The sequence below is a fragment of the Protopterus annectens genome, chromosome 6.part1, assembly GCF_019279795.1.
Source record: "Protopterus annectens isolate FY-2018-M chromosome 6.part1, PAN1.0, whole genome shotgun sequence".
Lineage (NCBI taxonomy): Eukaryota > Metazoa > Chordata > Ceratodontiformes > Protopteridae > Protopterus > Protopterus annectens.
Genome location: NC_056738.1, coordinates 24,626,997 through 24,650,887, shown reverse-complemented (window position 1 = coordinate 24,650,887; position 23,891 = coordinate 24,626,997). Strand labels below are relative to the sequence as shown.

Genomic DNA, 23,891 nt, shown 5'->3' with positions numbered 1-23,891 from the left:
TTTACTAAGCTCTTATTAGGCTAATCATTGAATATAATGCCCCCTTTGGCATGTATCTATCCAGACAACTGGATTACCCCAGAGATACCGTACTAAAAGGATACAAGGCCTAAACAGCATTTCCCACATGGACCAACTCAAGGCTGTCACTTTACTTTGTCATGCAGACTGCTAGCAGATGGCTTTTGTTAACCACACAAGGTATCTTCTTATCCATTACTGATGGATTTACTGCACATCTGCATGTCAAATGGCATCATTAATACTCTGTCTAGGAATGTAAAACTCCTGTGGAGCATCAGCAGAAAGGTTTGGAGGGACAAGTTTATCTCCGAAAATAAAGCTGCTATGGAACAAATTCCTCAGACACAAAACAGAGTTCATCTGTTTAAATATTCAAACAAAACTTAGATCTGTGGATGGAAAACAAAAAATTTACACCAGAACTGCCCCCTGAACTACTAATGTATGTATAACAGCAGCTCTTAAATGCCCTCAAATTTTCTGTGGTATGATCCCAGTTATTTTTATTAGGGGTAATAGATAATTATTGACCATGGGATGGGTATGACCAATCTATAATCAAATGGGCTAGGATATTTTGACCACAAAAAGGGTAATTGGCTAGGCTTAAAGTTGTGCTTAATGGCAGTGCTTGAAGGCTTGATAGTTCACTATGAATCTATAAATGGAATTCGTAGGAATAATGCATGCAGAATAATCAGGAGAAGCAGGAGTGGATTTTAGGAGATGGCAGGAATTGAGTGATTTATGTAATGTTGGACTAAGACTATTTTTACAAATAAGGAAATCGTGTAATGTGTGTAAATGGAAAAAAAGTTGTTTGATCTGGTGGATCTGTATGCTTATGTCTTGGGGTGATACTTTAATAAAGGTGTTTATAAAGCTAACATGGATTCCTGTTCTTAAAGATCTAGCAGCTTTAAAGCTTAGTCTGCAAAGCTGTAGAGTGTTTCATAACTGATCTCATCCATTTGGCTATGAAAAAGCTCTTCAGGTTAGACCCTTGACATTTTGGCTTGTCAAAGGGAGATCTTGTCTATTAAATCTAGTTAACACATAAGCTGTTAAATGTTTCTGTGCTGTACAAGCAGAGTATCTTGAACTGGACTAACTTTTGACTCTGTGCTCCATGCTTGCTTTGTAAACAAGCTTAATGCTTCAAATATAGAGCTTTATGTGGTAAAGTGGATGACAAACCGTCTAAGACAGGACCCGCATAGTTCATGTGATAGGTGCCCCAACTGAAAATGTGAGAGATGCTTAGCTGAGCTCCCATGGGATCTGTACTAGGACCTCACCTTTTTGGCATTTCTTTATATTTTCACTCAAAACTAAGAACTAGGGTGTTATTTACAAGACCCCTGTAAGTCACCTATACTCTTCAGAAAATAACTTGCCGTTGTTGGAACAAATGCAGAAAGCTGTAGTATTATTTCATTTGGCACGGAACCTCTACCCGCTACATATATTATGGGCAATATTCCAGTATTAAATGGAGGTGTATTTACAGACCTGGATACCAGCGTTTGACTGTTCCCCCTATATCACATATTTTATTTACTTACTCTCTGTTGGCCAGATTAGGCCTCTGCTCTCTTTTCAAGGGAGACTCAAGTTGTATTCATACTTGAAATTTGGCAAGGGTCCTATGGAATTTTTACACCTTTTTTAAGTGGCATAGGATAACAACAATTACAAACTCCAACTAGGCAAGCAAGCTTCCCACAGAGTAAGACAATGAAAGGCAACCAAATAAGTAAATAAAATCTGACTTTGTCCATATACTTTAAAAATATATAAGCACTTTCGTCTAGAACAGTACAGACTTCCTCAGATAATTAATACAGCAACATGTGATGTACCTTGTATACCAAGATGGTTGAGAGCATTTGAATTTGGAGCTAAATGTTTTAAAGCAACAGACACCACTTTTACAAATGTACTGTGTGTGATATCTAAATACATTAACATTTCTTGGCAATGTATATGTATAATATTAATAACATAAATCAGTAATGAATTTTTTAAAAACATGTATATGAACTATAAAAATGTAATACCTAAAAGCAATGTACATTGACATAAGAATGATATTAATATGAATAAATATCAGTGCATGTATTGTTTATGGTAAATGTATCTAAATAAATGCAGGTAATTACCTAATAAGTGGTCTATCTTCTAGAAAAGTTTTCAAGCAACCACACTCATTTAAACCATGTTTCCTGTCAGCTTGTAACCTAATAATCCATTTTTGCTTGTCTTCTGTTTTGTTCACCTTGTTCCCCAATCTCATATTGTCATTCAACCGTTGTAATACTAGAAAACGAAAACTATTTGCAGTGTTAGTGTAATGTACATGTTTGGCCGTGGCCACTTTAAGATCTTGTTTCTTAATTTTATATTCATGGCCACGTACTCTTCCTCAACGTTCTGTTTGTTTTTCCTATACAAAAACTGTAGCATTCCTTGCAGATAGCAACGTAAACGACACTATGCGTGTAACAATCCACATAAAACCTCATCTTGTATTCCTTCCCTGTATCTGGGTGTATAAATGTGTCATCATTGAGCATGTATTGACACGCATCGCAATTTCTACAGCTATAAGTTCCCTTCCTCTGAAAAATATTTTGTACTCGTTGCCTCGATTCATTGTAGCATAATTTCTGTTTCAAGGATTTGCTGTTTTTATAAGCTACTCGTGGGTACCAACTCGTATGTGTTCATCTGATAGTAAGATGCGTCAATTCATAATATGTTCAGTAGTTGTTGTGTCTTTCTGCTTTTCCCGGTTAGGGGTCGCCACAGTGGAACTCCGGTCCGCTAATGATTGGCATATAGATTTTTACGTACCGAGTTGCCAGCCTGACGCACAACCTTCAACGAAGGTACGGCCATTCACACGTCACCACGCAGAAGACGCACTAGCTGAGAATCGAACCGGACAGCGTTTTACTGTGAGGCGATAACGTTACCGCAGCACCACCGCAGCACAATAATATGCCTGTTGTCTGAAGTACATGTTAAAGTCAACCTGTTGACATTTGCTACCTCAGTGGTTGGGGGGTACCCTACTGCGTGGTTTGGAGAAGTGAGGTTTGCCTTTCCCTTCCCTCGCCTTCTTAACATTGGTGGCATATTTTTCACATAAATCTGATGAATATCCTATTATTAAGTGAGTTGTAACCCCTTGAGAAACACTATCTAGATGTTGGTCATCACTAGTAAGGAAGGAAGACTGCAGAAATTGCGCCTGAGTCACATTCTCAAATACATGTGGAGGGTGCATGCTAGATCTTTCTAATAGATTATTAGTCCAACATTTTTTCCTATGTATTTTAGTTTTAATGATACCTGTTTCAAGATGTATATGTATGTTCAAAAAAAATATATATATATATTTTCTCATTAGATTTCTGCATGGTGAATTTAAGAAAGTCAGTCGTGTTCTAAATACACCAAAAACTCATCTAGAGTATTATCTCCTTGCCAAATCAAAATAAATGCCATCCAAAAAACATTTGTAGTATAAATGTGGAAAAAAAGTGTTGTGGCCATTCAGGACGGTCTCCCTCCCATTGTGCCATAACCATGTTGGCATATGAGATAGCACATGAGGTACCCATGGCCACCCCCTGTTTCTGCAGAAAATACTTTTCATTAAATATGAAAACATTGTTTTCTAATATGCTCCCTGCCATCATGTATAACAGGTCTGTATGTCTAGATGAGTATTCAATGTGTTTAGATAGGTACTGTTTAATACAAGTCACTCCCTGATAATTCGGTATTACTGTGAACAAAGAACAGACATCTAACTTCACAAAAATGAATTCAGCAGGTAAAGGGTGCTATTCTATATGTTCAAATAAAGTAGTTAAAAATCTTTAGAATCTTTTAAAATGACTTTAGATTTGTCTGACAGGTCTCATGTTTTTTTCAACATATATAGACATAGGCTCAGTGAGCCATCCTCTTCCAGATACTGTAGGCCTAAGGGGGGGGGGGGTTCTACCATAGATTTGTGAACTTTAGGTACTCCTTTAATTATAGGGATAACAGGAAGATTTACAATTAAATAATCACAGTTCTTTAGAGATCAAAGAACTGTTGAAAATATCCTATAAATCATCTGAATTTGTACTGCTTATCTTGCATATAGTACGCATATCAATTTTTATCATATGTATCAGAGTCAGAAAGCATACTATTCATTTTATCAATGTAATAACTCCTATCCAGGATCACCAGTGCCCCTCCCTTATCTGCTGGACAAATTATATGATGTTCATTATTGCTTAATGTTTCAATGGCTTTATGTTCCAATGTAGTCAAGTTGAAAAATTGTTTTGCTTTCCTACCTTTATCAGTATGCATTGCATGTAAATCTTTCACATGTTTTGATAAAAGCTTCCAACAGCAGATTTAAATGAGGAACATAAACACTCAGTTTCTTAAATGTAGTAGCTTGCTCATTACTATTAGAATACATCAATTTTAACATAATATTCCTGCAAAACAGCTTCACTTCCAAAATGGTGTCACAAATGTTGCTGTGAGTTGCTGGAACAAATGTCATTCCTTTGCTTAACACTTTCTTTTCATCCTCATTCACCATGTACTGTGACAAGTTATATATTAACATGTGTAGTTGATCTGCGACCAGAACTTCTTGCAAGTTCCATGCATTTACAAGTGGATCAGCAGTTTTTTTCCCCAACTACCTCTACCCATAAGGAAACATACAGGACCGGACAGATCCAGGAGCGGCAACAGGAAGAGGAGGAATTTGTCTAGAGATGCATTGCGGGCACAGTCAGTCAAGAACTTCTGGTCGCAGACACCATTTTGGAAGTGGAGCTGTTTTGCAAGAACATTTCATTCTTCAGATAGAACCTGGATGACTGGATAGGTACCCTTAAGTGTACACTGAAACTAATGAGCTAGCCTTCCTTGAAAAGGGTTGCCTGTTATGGTAGCTTTTGAAAAGGCATTCATGGTTATACGATTAAATTGCCTTGACTTCTATGAATACTGTGAATTTAGCCCACAGCTCCATTGTACTTGCTTTCCTTACTATTTCTTCCTGCAAACCTGTTGATTTCACATAGTCTTAATCTTTCATTAAATTGTCACTCTGCATTTCTGTTGGAGCAATTGCACATTTCTAACCTTTATCTTAAATGTATGTATCCTGTCATACTGTAAATATAAGTGTATAAATCTGTTAAATTCACCTATTTAATTATTTCTCTTTGCTTACCTGGAAAATGTCTGTCTGGGTTTTACGAGACCTCCATCAGCAGTAGTTTGGAGAGAATAGCTCCACAGTAATCAAAACATGCAGTTCTCTTTTTCATTAATATTGTTTTGCATTCATTAAAAGCTTTTTGTATAGTGGCTGTTAGTGAGAAATTTATGTAATTTAAAAAAAACCTCTGCAGTTACAGTGAATAAGGTTCAATTAAGGGATGATCTAGACATAAGAATAGCAAAATGCATCTGCTGTATAGTAAGACACTAAGTATAAAAGGGTAGGCTAAGATAAGTTAGCATAATACCTTACAGCATTATTTCTGTTGAGTAGCTTCAAGGAACATATTTGGAGCTATTAGAGCTGTTAGTGTTTCACAGAGTGAACTTGGCTGTTGGTCCTCCCTGTGGTTAATCCATCAGATCCAGCTTCATACAGGCCCATTTCAGTGCTAAATTATGATTATAAAGTGTTTGTGTCTATAATGGCTAAAAGAATGGCAAATGTAATGCCAAAACTGATAGTGTGGTTTTGTGACGGTATACAGATTATTTTTTGTACCTGACAAAATCAGAAAGTCTTTGCAGTGTTGTGGAACATTTTGATACAGTTTAAGATCCTTTCAGGGTACAAAATTAGTGAAGCTAAAAGAAAGGCAATAGCGGTAAGTTATGTACACACACATGAACTGTTAAGGAGTACCAATATTTATGGGGACATAATAAAATAAAATATTTAGGAGTATGGATTAAAAATTATTCTAGTGTGGCAGCTTATGTTATCTGGGAAGAGACTAAACAAAAGCTAATACAAAAACTTAGAAAATAGAAGCTTGGTTATATGGATAGTAAGATACAAGACAGCTTAAATGTTTATTCCATGTAGTCTTATACACAGGTCAGGCATATTTTTATCAACCAGAGGATAAGTTGTAGGTAGCGATTAGAGCTGAAGGACTTCATCTGGAAGGGGGAGGTGGCAAGTGTCAAGTGGGATAAGCTGATTCTTCCAGTACAACAGGATGGATTGGGATTACCCAATTGGAAGGGGTATTTCAGAGCTACACAATCAAGACTCCTATACATAGCACAATCAGAAAGCTAATTTTAAGTGGAAAGGGATATTGATGAAACACTGGGTAAGTTCAAGAAACAAGGAGAGACTGGGATTTTGTCTGCAGGCCTTTAAGGAGAGTAATTGTGCAGAATATTTTATCCCTAAAGTAGCAAAGTATTCTAAGAACTAAACCAACATAGGAGTGGAGAAAGGAGATAATGCTGAAAGGGATGACTGCAATTAGAGATATAGACAATACGCAAGAGGGGGCTGGAATTTATTGGAGAAAACTGGCAAAGGAACCAGGATATTGGGAGCAAATACCTAGAGAAGGAAAGATGATAGAATGGGAAGATGCCAAGAATTGATTTGGACTGCAGGTTAGAGATTGCCTTCCCTATCAGGGATTGATGTCAGATTATGTTGAAAGAGAAAGAAATAGGGTGATCCCAAAGACCAGCACTGGTAGAATTTTTAATAGAACACAGAACAGAAGCTGCCATTAAAAAAGGAATAATTAGTAGGGCATATATAATATTACACGGTAACTTTAAGAATCAATCAGAGGAGGTTAGAAAGGATTGGGAAGAGAGATTGGATAAGTAATTCACAAAAAAACACTTGGAGGATTTGTGTACATCTCCCAAATATGCAGCAAAATCTAGAAGATTAGGATTCTTGCTTGGAAATGTTTACATAAATGTTTTTATATGTCTAGTAGACTCCAGAGAATTTTTTTCAGGTAGACCATAAATGTTGGCGGTGTGAAGGGGAAGAAGGACACAATTGGGAACGTATTTTCTGGGCATGTGGTGAGTTGGTGGACTTATTTCCTGTGGGATGCACTGTCAGAGATTCTTGGTGGGCAGATTGGTCTGACGAGGGGGATTTTTCTGAGCTGTGATACAGAATCGGAATTGCCTGGACATGGTAAGGACTTGCTGTGTCTAATTATGATGATTGCCAAAAAAGCAGTAACTAGAAAACAGAAATCAAAATGTAAACCAACTATACTGGTGAAAGTAGCAACAGGTAAAGCAACTGGAATTGAGATCTTTAGAAAAGGGAAGAAGCAAACTACATTGGAAAAATGGGAATTGTGAGAACAATACATACAAGGGAGGAATGAGGCCTAAAAGCCACCAGGACTTTAATGAGCTATGTAATGCTTGAGTGAGAAAGATTGGGTAGATTATAAGTGATGCAACTGGGAGTGTTACTGTGGTTTGTAATGTAAAATTCTTGTGACTAGGATTATGTCAGTATGATTTGTTTTCATTTATATAAATGTATGATTGCTTATGTCATAAGTGATGGTTTAATAAAGGTGGTGTTTAAAAAAAACTGGGCAGGAATTGAATAATTTATGCAATGTTGGGTCCCTTGGAGGCTGTATTTTTTTGCCTTTGAGAGGACAGTGATGACTTGCTCCCCTAGCGATGAGGGGAGGGGGGGCACCTGCTGGCAATGTGGCAAAGTCCTAATTTATTGATGGAGGACAGAGGGGTGAAGTTTTCACTGAACCTGTCTACCAGCAGGTTGGCTGTATCTATAGCGTTTGTTGTGTTTTGACTACCAGTTCTAAGCAGATCTGGGTGCTTCCTTTGAGATTGTGGACATATGTGACAAAGGCCTTTAGTAGATGTGGCCAGTTTGGACTCTGTTTGCTTTGGAAGATTTCACTAGCACTCTTATTTGCTTGTTCAGGCTAAGCTCTTGCAGCAATTTTTTTTCCTTTTATTATAGAAGTTATTGCAGATGTCCACCAGACAGGTTTACTCTTCATTGAGTAGGATGATTTTGTCCTGTCTGGTATTCCTGATTCCATGTAGTTATATAAATGCTTCTATAGTACTTTGGTGTAGGTTTGGGCATGTGTGCCAGTTCCTATGATGGGAGGGGCTGTGAAGCTGTTTATACCTTCCCTCAGGAGGTTGTAATCAGCTTTGGAACAATTGTTTGACCCTAGCTTGGGGAGGGTGGGGGGAGATGGTGACTTCAAAAGTGATGGCTTTGTGGTCAGATCTTACCAGTGAGGATGACACTGTAGGGTTGCTGCAGTGGTTACTTATGTTGGGTAATACCAAGTCCAACATTTCACCTCTTGTGGGGGTGTCAACCAGCTGGTCCAAGGTATTTCCATTGACAAAGTCATGGAATCTCTGGGCATTTGTGTTTTGGCTTGAGTAGTTCTTCCTGTCTGCAGTTGGATTGCTAGTCACCCAGGATCAGGGTAAAGGGCTGAATCTTGATAGAGTTGAAGAGGTCCAGATAGGTAGAGTGGGCATCTTGAGTCAAAGTTGGGAGCCTGTAGCTAGCTATGATTTGAATAAGGGTCCTGTCAATGGTTAACTGCACTCTCGAGTGCGTCATACTGTTTGACCAGGCTGGAGGTGTTTGTCTCTAACATAAATTGCAACTCCACCTCCTTTTGTTTTGCTGCCCACGGTTTGGGGTCTGAATGTATGATAGGATGAGTAACTTGGTATGGCTGGAGTGCTCTCTGCAGCTTTGAGCCATGTTTCTGTGACTGCACAAATGTCAGCATCTTCTAGGGTTAGGAATGCTTGCAATGAGTGCAGTTTCATGTTTACACTCCTAACAGTTAACAGAGGGACCTTTAATTTGCATTTTGATGAAATTTTCATGTTAGTTTTGACCTTGTGGCATTGCATAAAAAAGGCATTATGGGGGAGGCAAGAGCCTTGACCAGAAGCCTGAACCCCAAGGGAGACTGATGCAGGCCATGTCTGGCAAAGAATCGTGAACTGTTGATCCTGTCTTCCCAGGCTGTCCGGTACTGGATGCACTTGGAATGACACCAGAAACTAAGCCAATTGTTAAAATCAGTAATTTTCTGTTTGTATTGAGGCATCATTCTGGGTAATGGTAAAATGCTGCTTAAGGCTAGGAACATATCTGCCTGGGATACATTCAGCGAGCTCGATCATGTCTCTCTTCATATAGTCCAGGGAGGTACATCTCAAGTCATTCATGCCAACATGATTCTGACAGTCATACCAATACCTGTTGAGAGACTGGGTGATGTGGTTGATTCTGGCACCTGACAAACTAACCCCTGACTTTCTCCTTATCCAGCCTGATAAGGGGCACATCTGTGTCTCTCACAAAAGAGTCGCCCATGGCTTATATGTTGGATTTATATTTAGGCCATAGTGGCTGTGACAGACTGGTGTATGGACCATCTGTGGTGTGGTGGGCAGTGGAGTTCACGTATGATTTTGCCTCAGAGGTCTCTTTTGTTTGGGCATGTTTTTGTTGAGCACCTCAGCATATGTGGGTGTGTTTTGTGTAGGTGTGTGTGGTGGTTGAGGTTTGGTGTTTGTGTTGACAGCCTTCTCAGTGGTAGATATATGATATATATATATATATATATATATATATATATATATATATATATATGAGGGAGAGAGCATAGACTCTAGGTTTTTAATGTAATTGCATCTCTCACAAATTGTGTTTATAGGTGGTAGTAGAAGAGGATTGTCTGTGTATATGAGGCAGTTGCTACACTCTCATGATGCCTATATCAACCAGACTGGCAGGAGAAACTGTAGGACATTGTCCATCCATATTTGTCATAATCTGAGGGAGAGAGGCCAAAGATAGCTAAGGGGTGAAAGGTGGAAGGAATAAGAGGAGTACTACTAGGTGATCACACAAGTGCTACTAAGGTAAAATATGTAGCTGGAATACCTTGCAGGAATAAAAACGCTGCAGTGTGTGACGTGCAAACAAGCCCAAACTAGCTCAAACACAGGGTTTAAATACCACAAAAAATAGAAGATTCTAGTAATACAGAAATGTAGCAGTCCTTGCTTTCTTTACCAGCCTGTGCAGACGAGATCCAGGCAGCCCTGCTATTGTCACTGGCAGAGGAGGTAGACCCCTACAACATAAAATGGCTGCCAGACACTCAGAAGGTAAAAACAGACAGTTCTGGATGCAGCTAACTTGTATCCAGACTGGTAATCAGTGTAAGTATAAGAACACAGTAAAACTCGCAAAAAAGCACACACGAACCACTTAAAGAAAAACAGAACTCACAGTATTACAAAATACAGTTAAACTGCAATGAAATGCAGTAACATGCAATTAAACAGTAATGAATTGCAGTAAGCAGCAATGAAATAGTTAAACAGTAATGAAATGCAGTTAGTCAGTACATTGCATTAAAACATGGCAAATGTGATAAATGAGCTCACAATCACAACAGTAAAAACACGCGCAAATAAAACAGCAATTCAGTAGCATGCTGTCATCAATTTAATGAGGCTACTGACGCGCTGTAACAAATGGGATAAACTAAATGCAGTTGCACCCAAGCACAAGCAGCAAAATGAAGTAAGAAGAGGCACAATTTTTTTTTTTTTTTAAAGTAGAAAGTGATGAGACGGAAGATCATTCAAGTTTAAGAAGCTAAAGGGGTGCGCCTTCACAGCTGTAATCACATTGTACTCAGTAGAATGAGCTGTTGCAAAGGGATTGGGAGGAGTGTCCAATATCAAATTTATAGTAGAGGTGGGCATTTAAAAAGCCACCCAGCTTTAAGACCACAACAACACTTGATCAGGTGGGTGGTGATACAAGATCAAAACAGAGTTAAGGATTCAATTCACTAAGCCTAAACAGCTGCACAGTTTAAACAGATATGCAGGAAATATTGTTTTAGTTGATCAAAAGTGCTGAAAACTGTTGAAAATAAGCAGTTATCTTTTGTAGTCTCTCAGCAGTTTTTTGGAAAACAGCAGAGCAAGGGCAGAAGCCCTAACTCACTGCAGCTTTGAGCAATCTTAACTTTTAAGACAGCATTGCTTTTTTCTCTTAATTTTGCAAGAAGAGTATCTGAGTTGCAAGCTCTTGTCATGGTTTACCCCTCCCTTTTTTGCATAAGAAAAGCATTTCCTTGAGAAAAAAAGCCTTCATTTATGCCTGAAGTGTTCTACGAGGTTACTTTGGTTTAAGCTAGCCATCTCTTGTTTTTTTTTTTCCTGTGATGTACAAACAAGGCAGAGAGATTCTTCGTACATCTGATGTCCACAGATAACTCCAGTATTCTTGACAGAACTTAAATTTTTAGAAGCTCTGATTGTTCATTTCTCATAAACCTAAGAAAAACTGTGTCAAAGCACAATTTCCAAGTAGTTGTCTCGTGATATTTCCTTTTGTTGTTCTCGCCATAACATGTCACTTGCAAGCAGGATAGGGCCCATTCTTCCAGGGCCTTGGCTTCTTCATTGGCATTTTTGAAAGGTATTCTAGAGGCTGCAGCATGGTCCACTGTACATAGCTTTACAAAGCACTGCAAACTAGATTCCTTTTCCAGGTCCTAGGACAAGCTCTGCTAATGCCATTCTCCAGGGGCTGCTGGACCCTAATTCTTCCTCTCAATCTTTCTAAGTGCCGGTATTCTACCTATGCTGCTTAGGCTACTGCATCAGTGATCTAATGTCATGAACATAGTACAGTTGTGTAAGTAAACTTAACATTAGATGTTGATGGTAGATCCCTGCTTCAGTAGCAGCTCCCTCCACTCCCCTTTGTATTATAGATTTTGTTGCCAAGGTGAGTCTAAAATTGCCAGTAAGACATCTTACCCCATTTTATTCTCCTCCCTTTGCTCTCATTTTTCCAAATTTTTCTCAGTTCGTACCAGTTTTTTGTATGTTTTACCTGCACAAGACCAGATTATTCCTCCTTGAAGGTTTCTCATGTGTTTTGGGGAAAGTATTGGTTAAAAGGGTATGGGGACCAATTCTTGACACATTCATGTTTTTGGTCATTTTGAGATGTTGGAAAGCCAGGAGCTATTTTGTTAGAAAATTTCAAAAATGGATACTAGATAAACATGACATGGTTCTTAAAAGTGAGTCATTTAAAGCTTTTTTGATGGGCATAATTGGGAATGTGTATTCATCTCTGCATACTTTTGTCCTTTTTCCTTTCAGATGGGATTATACCATGACCAGAGGAACTACAGCAACCTTGTATGTGGCAGTTCCATTTCACCATGTACTAAGGTCTGTTTGCAGGTTTTGTTTAGTTGTCTTCTGCTTTCTTTTCTAAGTCCCTAAGTAAGGACTAAATAATTAATGCTTTGAGCTGTACACATATTCTAGTTGTCCTCTTGGAAAAGTAGCAATCTGTAGAGTTTTGCATTTAGTAATAGTAGTTTTAAATTTTGGGAACCAGTGTTAAGTTCTTCGTGTAGCTCAGATGTCCTGTATTTGATCTATATTTAATGTCATACTTTCAACTTGCTTTTGAACCCAAACTTCACTTTTTTTTCTTTATGATAAGGATTAAGCAACAGTCATGTGACTCTTCACAGTTCAGTTGGGGGGGGGGGTGCAGTTTTCTGTCACTGGCAACAGATGCTGTTTGTCATTTTACTTCGGAAGCTGAGTTACTAATGGTTTTCTTATGATTTTGTCTCTGAAATCGATTCCTGACCGTTAAGAATTCTATCTTTGCCTTTTCATTTTTTTATTTTTTTTTTTTATTTTTTTTTATTTTTTTTTTTATCTGATGTCAGTCTTAATTTATCCTGGACAAATGGGACTCTGTTCTAAGTCTCAGAATCGGCTTGGCCATTACAACAGCTCGTGCAAGGCAAAAATCTCCTTCTCATTTGCTGCTCATATCATAAAGACGCATCAGCCAAACTGTTTGAGCAAAGTACAAATTTACTGTTTATCCCATTTCTGTTTTCAAAACTTCAATCTCCTACCCACTTAACTTACTTGTATACCCCTTATAGCGTTCTCTCTCTCTCTCTCCCCCCTTAATATTACCTTTTGTTTGGAGTGAGTGTTCTATCCGGGTCTATATCAGCATATCAAATGCTGAAAACGCAGAATGCAATTTAATCGAACTGAAATGTTCAAATTGTCAAAGCAGTGAACAGACAGAACATCGATTTCTTTCCCAGGGAAAGAAATCGGTGTTCCGTGCAAAAAAAAAAAAAAAAAAATGTTTCAATACTTTAAACACTGACAGAAGTGGGGGGCTGTGCACCCCACACCCCCCGACTTAAATAATCCCAACTCCGAGACCACACCACAGTGGAGGAAATAGCAAACTCCAATGACTGCCCACTGATTTCTTTCCCTGGGAAAGAAATCGATATTCTGTCAGTTCGCTCTTCTGAGATTTCGAACATTTCAGTTCGATTAAATTAAACTCGCCGATCTCAACATTTGAAATGCTGATAGGAACCCTTCTTTCCCCTCTTTCTTCATACCTTTTGCTATCTGTCCTACCATTGCTGATAGTGCTATCACTTTCCCCTACCTCTGGTAGTTTTTGGCATACCATCACTGGTAGCCTTGTCCTTCTTCCTCTTTCTTCTCTCTTTGGTGTGTGTTTTTTTGTCCCCTTCAGAAACCCGAACATTCACCTACCCACCTTTTAAAACGCCAAGACGAAAAGGCAGACAACTGCACAGCACTGACGTTTAGGAACACCAACTTTCCACTCCAGGTAAGTAACCACTTGGCCATCCTGTTGAACTTTACCCCTTATCCCTGCAGTAGTGCAATCTCAGAGTTGGTATGTTTAGTTAGGGGAGGTGTGGGGGCGCTTTTTGTTTACGTTTTTGTTTAGGATGGCCAAGCGGTTACTACATGCAGTGGAAAGTCGGTGTTATGGGATATATGTCTGTTGGTGCTGTGTTTGCCTTTTCGTCTCATTGTCTTGAGTTTTGAGTAAGTGAAATTTTGTTCTTGTAAAGCAGACCCATGTGTGCGCCTGCGTGTTTTTTTTTTTTTTTTTTTCGTGACTGTACCTTCCATTAATCCTTGTCTTCAATATGGCATATAAAAACAAGGAAACTGCTGGTTTCAAATGCTGTTCTAGTTGTGGCAGAAAAATGCCAAACTCCAGTGGTCATATCTCTTGTGTGTATTGCTTGGGCCCGGTACACTTAAAACTGCAGTACAGCATTTGTGAAGCCTCTATCAACTGCACCTGAGTTGAAAGGAAAAAAAAATGTTATTCTAAAAGATTTATTAAAAACATCCTTTGAAGAGGCCTTGTTTTCATCTTCCTCAAAAAAGAGAGGTCATTTGGTGCTGATGTCATCCTCAGCTCTGGCCCATAAGTCAAAACCTTAGGTTCCCACAGTTTCTGCGGAACCCAAGGTAGATCTGAGTAAATCTGCAGGACCGTCACCATTGGCTCCGGTAGTAGTGACTACCCCGGCACCTCCACTTGAAGCTCTGGCCACCTTAGTGCTGACCTTTGAAAGTGCCTTTTCTTCAGTGCCATTTATGGTGCAGACATTATTTATGGAACCGGTTCCTTCCTTGGCATCCCAGAACCTCTCCTTCAGTAGACCCTTTCATGGGGCAGATATCTAGTCCCATTTTGGAGAGGCCAGAATCTCCTTCAGCGTTGTCGGGTATGGTCCTCTAGGAGTCTGACGGTAGTCTAAGTCGTGAGGTTGGTGGATCAGCTCCTTGTGGCGAGAGGTGTCTCCACTTATTCCCAAGATTCAGTCCCTGCTGGAAATGGGCATTTTTCCCCAAGGACTCCACCAGAAATTCCTCCTCTAACCACTATGGCTTTAGAGATCTAGGATATTGATGCACTTTGTGACAATAGTAGTAGGGCTTGGGTTTGGATGAACATCTCTGTTGTGTTTCAAACAAGTGACTGAGTGATAGAGATGGCAATACCATTTAGATTTGGATTTGTAAATAAGGAGATGGTGTATTGTTCTCAGGCTAATTTTTATATATTTGTAGCTAAAGATGTTGGAAGGATTTGGCGGGCATATTTATGGTGAAATGGAAAGTAAGGGTGCTGTTGTAAGTGGTGTATGGGGGGTGTGAATGGGTGGGTGATTTGCTCTTTCGAGAGATGCAAGTTTGATAGTCGCGTGGTGAGGAGTAGTAAAGAGATTACGTGAAGGTATGGCATTGTGTGGTGCATTGTGTGTAGGGTTTGTTGGTGTTTTTTTGAGAAACCAGTGAGATGCAAGAGTGATGGGTGAAAGTACCTAGAAGCTGTATTTTTGTTTTGTTTAGAGAAAGATCGGGAGGGTAATCAAAATCTGTTGTTTAATATTTTTTATTCTTTGAGTTTTTATCAAAATATTCCAACTCCAGATAGCAATACAGCGGTGAAAAAGGTAAATTTCCTGATCCTCACTGCACATCAATTTGTATTCAAAAGCTCTGAGTGGTGTGTGAGTGGTGTTTTGTTTTGTATGTCAGAATTGTGAACTTGGGTAATTTCTGTCTTCATGTCTCAATACAGTTTGAAATGCAGTGCATATCTCAAAAGTGCCATGGAAGAATGGTTGCAAGGCAGAGCTGCTCAGCTGAACACAGGATAATTTCTTAAAAGATAGAACAGAAACAATGTAATTAATGTACTCCTTAGCAGTAAGGTAGGAGCAGCTGGGTGTGGGAGAAAACTGGCTCTTCTGGCACATCTAATAGCAGCTGGACGTAAGCTAGTATTTTTTTGCTCTTTTAATGTCTACTCTGTTTCAACTCTTCCAGGCGGTGGAATAATCACAAAGCTTGTCTGAGAGGTGGGTGGGAAAAATATTCACACCCTTAGCAGTAATGAAAAATGGTTAGTTCTGCTGTGTTGATCAGTTGAATTCCGTATCGAGGTTGGGGGTTCTTGATACGTGCCGTATGTGTTTGGGTAGTGAGCAATATAGTTTTAAGCATGTAATGTTATTGTGATGGATGGTGTAGGGTGGATGAATGTATGGAAAGTGTTTCATTATGTAGCTGTGTCTTTAATCAGATTTGTGATATTAAAAAGTGGTAGGAGAGCAGTGGCATTGTGTGGCTGTGGGAGGTGGATGGGGAATTGGGGTAGGTAGAAGTGAAGCTGGCCACACCTCCCACTCATGTGGGAGATGATCAGTCTGGGCCTTCTCAAACCCAGGCCTGGCCAACAAGGGTAGACAAATGACCTGAGACAGAGTTTTGCTGTGGCTTGTAAAACAGAAACTAAAAGTGAAGGTACACCTCTGTAAACTAGTAATATGGCAAACCCTGCAGAATGGGTAGTATTACAACTGCATGGATGTACCACTGGGTGCTCAAGGATGCTTAAAGATGAAAGCAGTGATCACAAATAAATGGCAAGAGTGTTACAAAACAAGGCAAATAACCAACCAGACCAAGAGGTAATGCTCTGAAAACAGCGGGATCGCAATCAGCAAACAGAATTTAATAAATCTATTTGTGCTCTTTCATCCCAAAACAGCCCAAGGGACTTGATCAGATGACATGAGGTATCAGTATTAAAGGAAGTGATGTCCCTTGGTTGTTCTAGGATGTAAAGTACTCAATTGTTACTGTTTGCTGCTTCAACTGCGTCATCTGTTGTGTGCAGCTCTTGTCTTCTAGAGGTTGCTTAAATATTAAAGTAGCCCACACAGAGGGAGATTACATCAATAAAAACACAGGTAAGCAATTTATGCCTTCTGTACATGCAGTCTTGACTGCGTCATGGTTAATACAGAAGTTCTGTGAGATGGTTAATACAGAAGTTCTGTGAGAGGGGAAACAAAAACAGTTGCTACTATTTCCTAAAGTATTTAGAGCAGTGAAGAGGCAGAGAGGGGTAAATTGAAAATTTCTTTGAATGCTGCTGTTTAACTTTTCCTTTCACTCATGGAACTGTGTTGGACTTCAGAGCAGCTTCTGCCCTGCACTTGAATTATCTCCTAGTCTGTAGTGTTATGGATGTCACCTATTACAGAATATCTAAGATTTTAAAATTATATTATGCTGACCTAGCAATGAATCACTGCTCCCAAACACTTCTCCAACCCTAACTGTCTCGTGAAGAGATAAAAGGGCCAGCAAGTTGAAGGCGTGATCATAAAGGAGCATGTAAACAGGCCAGCCATGTTTAGTGTGATAATTCAGTGAGAGGCTCTACAAATGTATATAAGTATTATTAAGGTACAAAAAATGAGAGAATGTATTAAAGCAAGAGGGGACCAGGCAAAAGTACAGTATGTTGCTAGAAAGGAAGAGAAGAGATAAACAGTCTAAAGTTCTGGAGAAGACATCAAACTAAACAGGGAAATCACCAAAACACATCCCTAGCAAATTACTGTCAACTTGTACAAAACATGGGACCCATTTTGGTAACCTAGAAGGATAACTGATAACATTAAGAGCTGTTTAACAAAACATAATGTCATTTAAAACTGAACATTAATGTAAACAGTGTATTTGAGTCCTAAACTATAAACGGTGTCAAAATCTGACTTCCCTTGTACAGTTTAGCGGACAAGCGTTGAGAAATAGCCAGCTAAAGAGCAAAACTCAGTGTTAAGGAAATTAGCACATTACAACAAGCAGCAGTGATGGCAGTGTACAGCGAAGAATAAGATATACTTTGCACAAAGTGATGCTCTAAATGTTCATTGTGCATTTCACTGCAGAAATTGTAAATAGAGTAGCAGAGATGTTTAGAGCTGTTTTGGCATAATGTTAAATATATGTACCCCAGTAGCAGCATCTAGAGAAAAGAGCAACATACATTTCTCTTTTATTTCTACCCTGTTTTTTAAACTCCATTTCATTTTATCCCACTCACTAGATATAACTAATAATGCTGAAATAATTTTGACTACTCATGCCTTAAATTCCTCTTTTTAACGGGTAGGTTTGAAAGCTGCAGTTTTGCTTTTCTGCTTCATTACTCTACGTTTTTAACTTGTCTTTAATTGGTACATGATCTGAAATAGTTATTGGATGTGTATCTATGCTTTCAGTTAAATGCAAACATTCCTGAGAAATATAATGTCTGTCAAGTCTAGCCCCATTATAATACCTTGGGAAGTAATACATAAATTCTGTCAGTTCGTACTTCTGAATTCACATCTTCCATACCAAATATTTTCTTCAGAAAGCTCCCTTCTTTTGTTAATTTCTAGCCCCCCTCCCCATTGCATCTTCACTATTGCAAATCAGGTTCCAGTGCCCATCTACAAGTAATGCTCCCTTCTGAAAGCTGATTTCTGCTCATTCATTTTTTTTTTCTGTACCTGTAAGGCCATTTATGATCCAAGGTAATGTAGCCATTATGGTAAAAAGGTATTGTTCCCACCTATTATACATAGAAGCTTTTTTGAATAGTTATTTCCAACTTTTGTGTTACACATGCATACTAATTTCTGACTGTGATCTTTTATACAGTTGTTTCTCATCTCCACTTGAACCTAGGTCACTTCAACACTTTTGCTTGCTTTATTTACTTATTGCTCTGACGTCTTGAAGTACATCAAAGTTAGAAGATCTTGTGGTGGGTCAGTCTTATCACATTGTTCATTATTTGATCTCAAGGATACCCTTTCTTTTTTATGCGCAAGTGGTTTGAGTGTTTACATTGACCAAAGCTGTCCTCCTCCCTGTCTTCTTTCCAGGACCTAAAAATAAGGGAGGGGAATTTTGTAAACACTGGATGTCCACAGAGAGCCTGATACTGTCTTGACAAAAGTAAAACCTTCAGAAATTCTGATCACTTAATTTCCTGTCAGGTTAAGCAAAAAAAGAACACTGTTGTCAAAGCAGACCACTTCCAAGTGGTTGTCTCATGCTACTACTTTGTTTTTCCCAATATAGTAAGTCACTTTCAGACAGGGCTAGGGAGCATTTCGTCAGGTTGTCGCTTCTTTACTGGCCTCTTGTAATGGGGTGGTTTTTAGAAGTAATCTAGTGACCAGCATCTTGGTTCTCTGTGCATACTTTCTCAAACCACTATAAACTAGATTACTTTTCCGGGTCTAGAGTAGATTTTGCTAAGATCATTCTCCAGAAGCTCCTGGGTCCTCAGGCTTCTCCTCCCTGTCTGTCTAAACTTCTAGTATCTTTCCCTTACAGATTAACATGTACAGATGTGTAAATAAACTTTCCATGGCAGTAGATCTTAGAGTAGATCAGTGTTATAGCAGCCACTCCCCCTTCTATTCCCTCCTTTATCTTATGACATTTTTTTTTGCCAGGTATATATCTTATCAGGCCTCCATGTGCCTGTGGCAAAAATGTTCTGAAAGGTTTGGCACCCAAAACCTCTAATTTTCTGCAGATTTGCTTGAGCCCATCAGTGGTTAGGGTGTGTTGAACGTGTCCCACTGCTTTGGATACTGGCTGTTAGATCCTTGGCAGGATATAGCCCAGACAGCTTAAGCTACTGCAGGAGTGATCTAAGCAAACATGCACTGTTTCTCTAAGTTTACCTACACAACTGTGCTGTCTGCAAACTCTCCAATTCAGTTTCCCAGAAAGTGCACAGTGGAAGAGGAGACAGTCCCCTGTGGAATCACACACTATAGAGTACTACAGACTCTGACCTTGATGAAAGGAAAGGTTCTCTCCAGTCCCTTCTTGATGACCCCAAATTTGTAGAGGTTTTGAAATTGATGCTGCAAAAGAATACCTGGCCCACAGGCCCTCCCTTCCCAAGAAGAGGAGGTGGTGTTTTGGGTGTTCATGTTACCACCTCTACATCCTGTGTTATCCCTCATACCAATTGAATTATCAACATGGTGATGGAAGGGACATGACAGGAGCCATGTGTGTGTATGTGTACCATGTAAACCAAATAACATTTTATGCCTTCTCAAGAATAAGTTGTATTGTATTAAGGGCATTCTTGTGGATTCTATTGTGGCAGCAGTCACTAAGAAGGAACTTTGTGAGGAAAGCTTCATAGTCCATCCTCTTAAGAGATCAATGATGATATTGTTAAGTCTCTTATGCCTTGGGAACCTTGAACCTCTGGGAGTTAAACATTGTAAGCCACATGACAAGATTCCAGAGATACCTGGTTGAGAAAGCATCGGACTCTGTCAGATCATTTCTTACCTCTGACGGCAAGAATCAACTTGAATCCCAGCTGGTTACATTATTGCTGTGAGAGACTGTCACAGTGTAGTATATGGAGAGCCTTGGGCAGCAAGTGCCAGTTTTACCATGAGACATCATGTTTGACTTTGTCTCTTTGACTGTGTGGAAAACGAACGTGTCTTTGTTAAACCCCCCCCCCCCCTTATGATGGGACTATATAGTTTGGTCCCAAAGACAAAAATAAGTTGCTCTAAGAAGTGAAGATGTCTGCCATGATTACCAGTTCTAAACATTTGCTGTTTGGACTCCCCACAGGCCCCTGAATGTTTGGCAGGTGCATGTCAGTAGTCTCAGCTGATTCCCAGCTGAAAGGATTTCATCCATTTCAGATATGTAAACAGTTGGCTGCTTGTTGACACAACAAGAGAATCATAGACTGTACAAAATATCTAATGCTGTCTGGGCACTTCCTTCAAAACCACAAAACTACCAAATGACAGAATTCTGTCACTCATATTCATCATATTCAAACTTCTTTAGGTGACCTATCCTCCATCCTTCATGGTGCTACAGATGTTAAGCATGTTGGCTGATTCCATACCACTAGTTCCACATGTCATGTGTTGCACGAGAGCATTTCAATGGACATTCAGTGTAGAGCAGTTTCAGTCCCTATAACCTTTAACCTTTCACATAAGTCTCAAATCACTTTGGAGATGTTATCAGCTCTAGTGGATACAGTAACTCTCAGTCCCAGCAGGATGACCCTTTAGTTTATCCCTCCCATCATCTACAGTTGTCATGGACACCACCTGTCTAGGAACATCTTGAGGGGAGAACAGTCCAAGGGACATGGTTATACCAAGAGACTCGTATTTACATGAATGTTTTGGAGATGAAGTTGGTTTTGCTACCATTCCAGGCTCAACAGGATTTCCTTTTCCAGGGTGTGATCTTGAGCCACGCAGACAGCTTCTGGGTGGCATGGTACATGAGCAATCAAGGAAGAACCAGATCATGCATCCTTGCTGAAAGGCAATGAAAGTATGGCAGTGGGTGAAATTGCAGCACTTTGACAGTAACACCTATTCTAGGTTAGACCAGCCTGCTAGTGGATAGCCTCAGTCATTGCATTTTGATGCTTCATGCGCAGTCCCTTTGTGTGACAGCAGCACAGATGATTTTTCACTGCTCGGGCCAGTGTTGTGATTTGCCCATCCAACCAATACCAAATGTAGCAGCTGCCTTGAACTCAACCATTCACAGGGACAGGGACATACACCTAGGGATGATATGGTCTGTTTTGGCCACATGATTATCATTAATGCCTTCCATTCTGTTTCTCTCATGATAATATTCCTGCAGAAAGTATCACTGTGAAACTTTGCAAGGCATCAGTTATTCTCATCACTCCCTTTTGGCCAAAGCAAATTTGGATCCACGTGTTCTGGCCTCACATCCAAAAACAGGTCTGCTTGCGTGGTCCCCTAGCATATCTCTTGTCTGACTCCTCCAGCAAACCTCATCCAGCCATATCCTCATGAAACTAATCATATGGTTTCTTCAATTCCAATAATTCATCCTTTTCTGCTAAAGTTACTCAGATTCTCTTGAGTTTCATAAAAATATACAACTGGAAACATTTAGAAAAATAAATGGAAGAGGTTTTCACTGTAGACAGTGCATCAAGGACAAGCCCCTTATTGGCCCTTATTTCTCCATTCCATTAGTTTCTAGCAACTCTGATAATTAATCTAGTTACTCCCAGTGAAGTTTCATCTGAGCCATATGTAATATTCTCCTGGACTTCAATTCGACGTCATTAGCCTTCCAAAAGGTTTGCAGAGTTTTTCTAAAAGTGACCTTTTTTCTTAGACCTCCTGTGAAGGATCCCTCTACACAGTGGGATTTGAATTTGGTTTTACAGGCCATTACTGTGGCTTCCAGTGAGCCTGCAGTTTAAGTTATCTGTCATGGAAACTTTATTCCTTGTTGCAGTTACTTTGGTAAGAAGAATATCAAAGCTACTCTCCCCTCCCCCCATAACACCCCATACCTAATTTTCCATAAAAATCAGAGTCCGTCTCGGACCCTACCCTTTTATTAAATTAAGGTTATTTCTGAATCTGCCTTGATCCCAAATATTCACCTTCCGGCCTTTATTAATCATACCAGCAAGGGCAAATTTCAGCTCTACACACTGAATGTTTTTACTGGTTTACAATCAGAATCATAATGATAGCATGACAGAATCCACAGTTTTGATGCACACAATGTTGAATGTGAGATGTAACGAATGTACCAAATTTTACTATTTTTTTATTTTTTTTAGTTTGCCATATTCATCTCCCAGTGTAGGATAAGTCATGCATGTAGATATTCAGAAAGGCAAACATAGTGCTGCTTATCGTCACACATCAAGATACACTGCTCACAAAAACTGATAGGCATGAGAACATGTTGCAAGACTTCACTTTCCCCACACTGAGATCCTGGATTCCAAGGTAAACAACATTTTGTGTGTGTATGATACGACAACCTTGACATTTTTTCTCCACAGCCAAAGACATACAGTGCACAAATTTTCCTTTGCAATTTGACAATGTCAATGACGTCCAAATGCTTTTGACTTGATGTCCAGGTAATGACCAGAAAGCATATGTGGATGTTAGTAATGACTGAATCAGTTCCAGGACTTAGAATTTTAAGCAGATCACTGATGCTAAATTTCTTCTACCAAGTCTCTGGATGTGAATTTGTCAGATCTGCATATCAGTTTAGAAAAACTTCCTCCTTGTCTATTAGACATTAACACTTGGATAAGGAAAGCATCCCAAATAGACTCTGGCACTTGTCATTTGCATGGTTTTGTTCCATTTGCATTACTTTCAAAATACCTGCCATAAGGAGCATTATACTCTCCTTTAAACTGTACAGTTGTTGCCAGTCTTGTTTAATAGTTTCAGTACTGGAGTACTCTTCCAAAAATTGATGCTAAACAGAAAAGGCAAATTTCACCGTAACTACCTGTTAGTCCTAATGATCTGTTTTCAGGGGAGACCCGAGGTGATATTTTTGTTTAGGAAAATTTGGCCAGGGGACTGGAGAATAAAAGAGCATGTTTTTGAAATATAAGAGAGTGGTGAAATTCTGGAAAATTTTGTGTAAAGAATTTTTTTGAGAATATTAATGACATAAACAATATAGATGTGATTATGATTATAAGAACAAAGAATGTGCGAGTAGGGTAGAATTTATGTGGTACATAGGTTATTTGGAATTAAACATTGATTTTTTTTTTTAATAGGAAATGGGTTTTTGCTAGTGTGCCATAAGATTTTTTGTGGAAGAAAAGGCGGGAAAAATAATGTGAATGTTGGAAGTAAAATTGTTCAGTAGTTAAAAAGTGTGAGTGTGTGTTTGTAAATATGTAAGTAAAGGTTTTCATGTTGTGTTAAATAAAGGCCCCCCTACTCTTTCGAATAGGGATTGTAGGAGCTTCTATATATGCTGTTTAACATCTCATCATAAGGACAGCACACACAGGAATGCAGTAAGCACCCCATTATGCTGCTCTGCAGTGTCGGCAATGCATCTACTTGGTGTGGGAATAGAACCCACAGTAACAAAGCTGAGCTTGCAACCCAGTGCACCACTTATGATGCTTTCATGTCTTGTGGCATAGCATTTCATATGAGGTA

General features: G+C 39.2%; 1 protein-coding gene across 1 annotated transcript in view; it reads left to right on the top strand.

Moving 5' to 3' along the window:
• The window catches only part of LOC122805246 (leucine-rich repeat flightless-interacting protein 2-like), an 803,415-nt gene extending 779,826 nt beyond the window's left edge, over positions 1–23,589 (top strand). The window contains exons 8-10 of the mRNA XM_044075336.1: positions 12,307–12,378; positions 16,721–16,793; positions 23,498–23,589. Of these exons, the coding sequence (XP_043931271.1) occupies positions 12,307–12,378; positions 16,721–16,793; positions 23,498–23,589 (237 nt within the window). The remainder of the gene's footprint in view (positions 1–12,306; positions 12,379–16,720; positions 16,794–23,497) is intronic.
• The last annotated feature ends 302 nt before the right edge of the window (positions 23,590–23,891 follow it).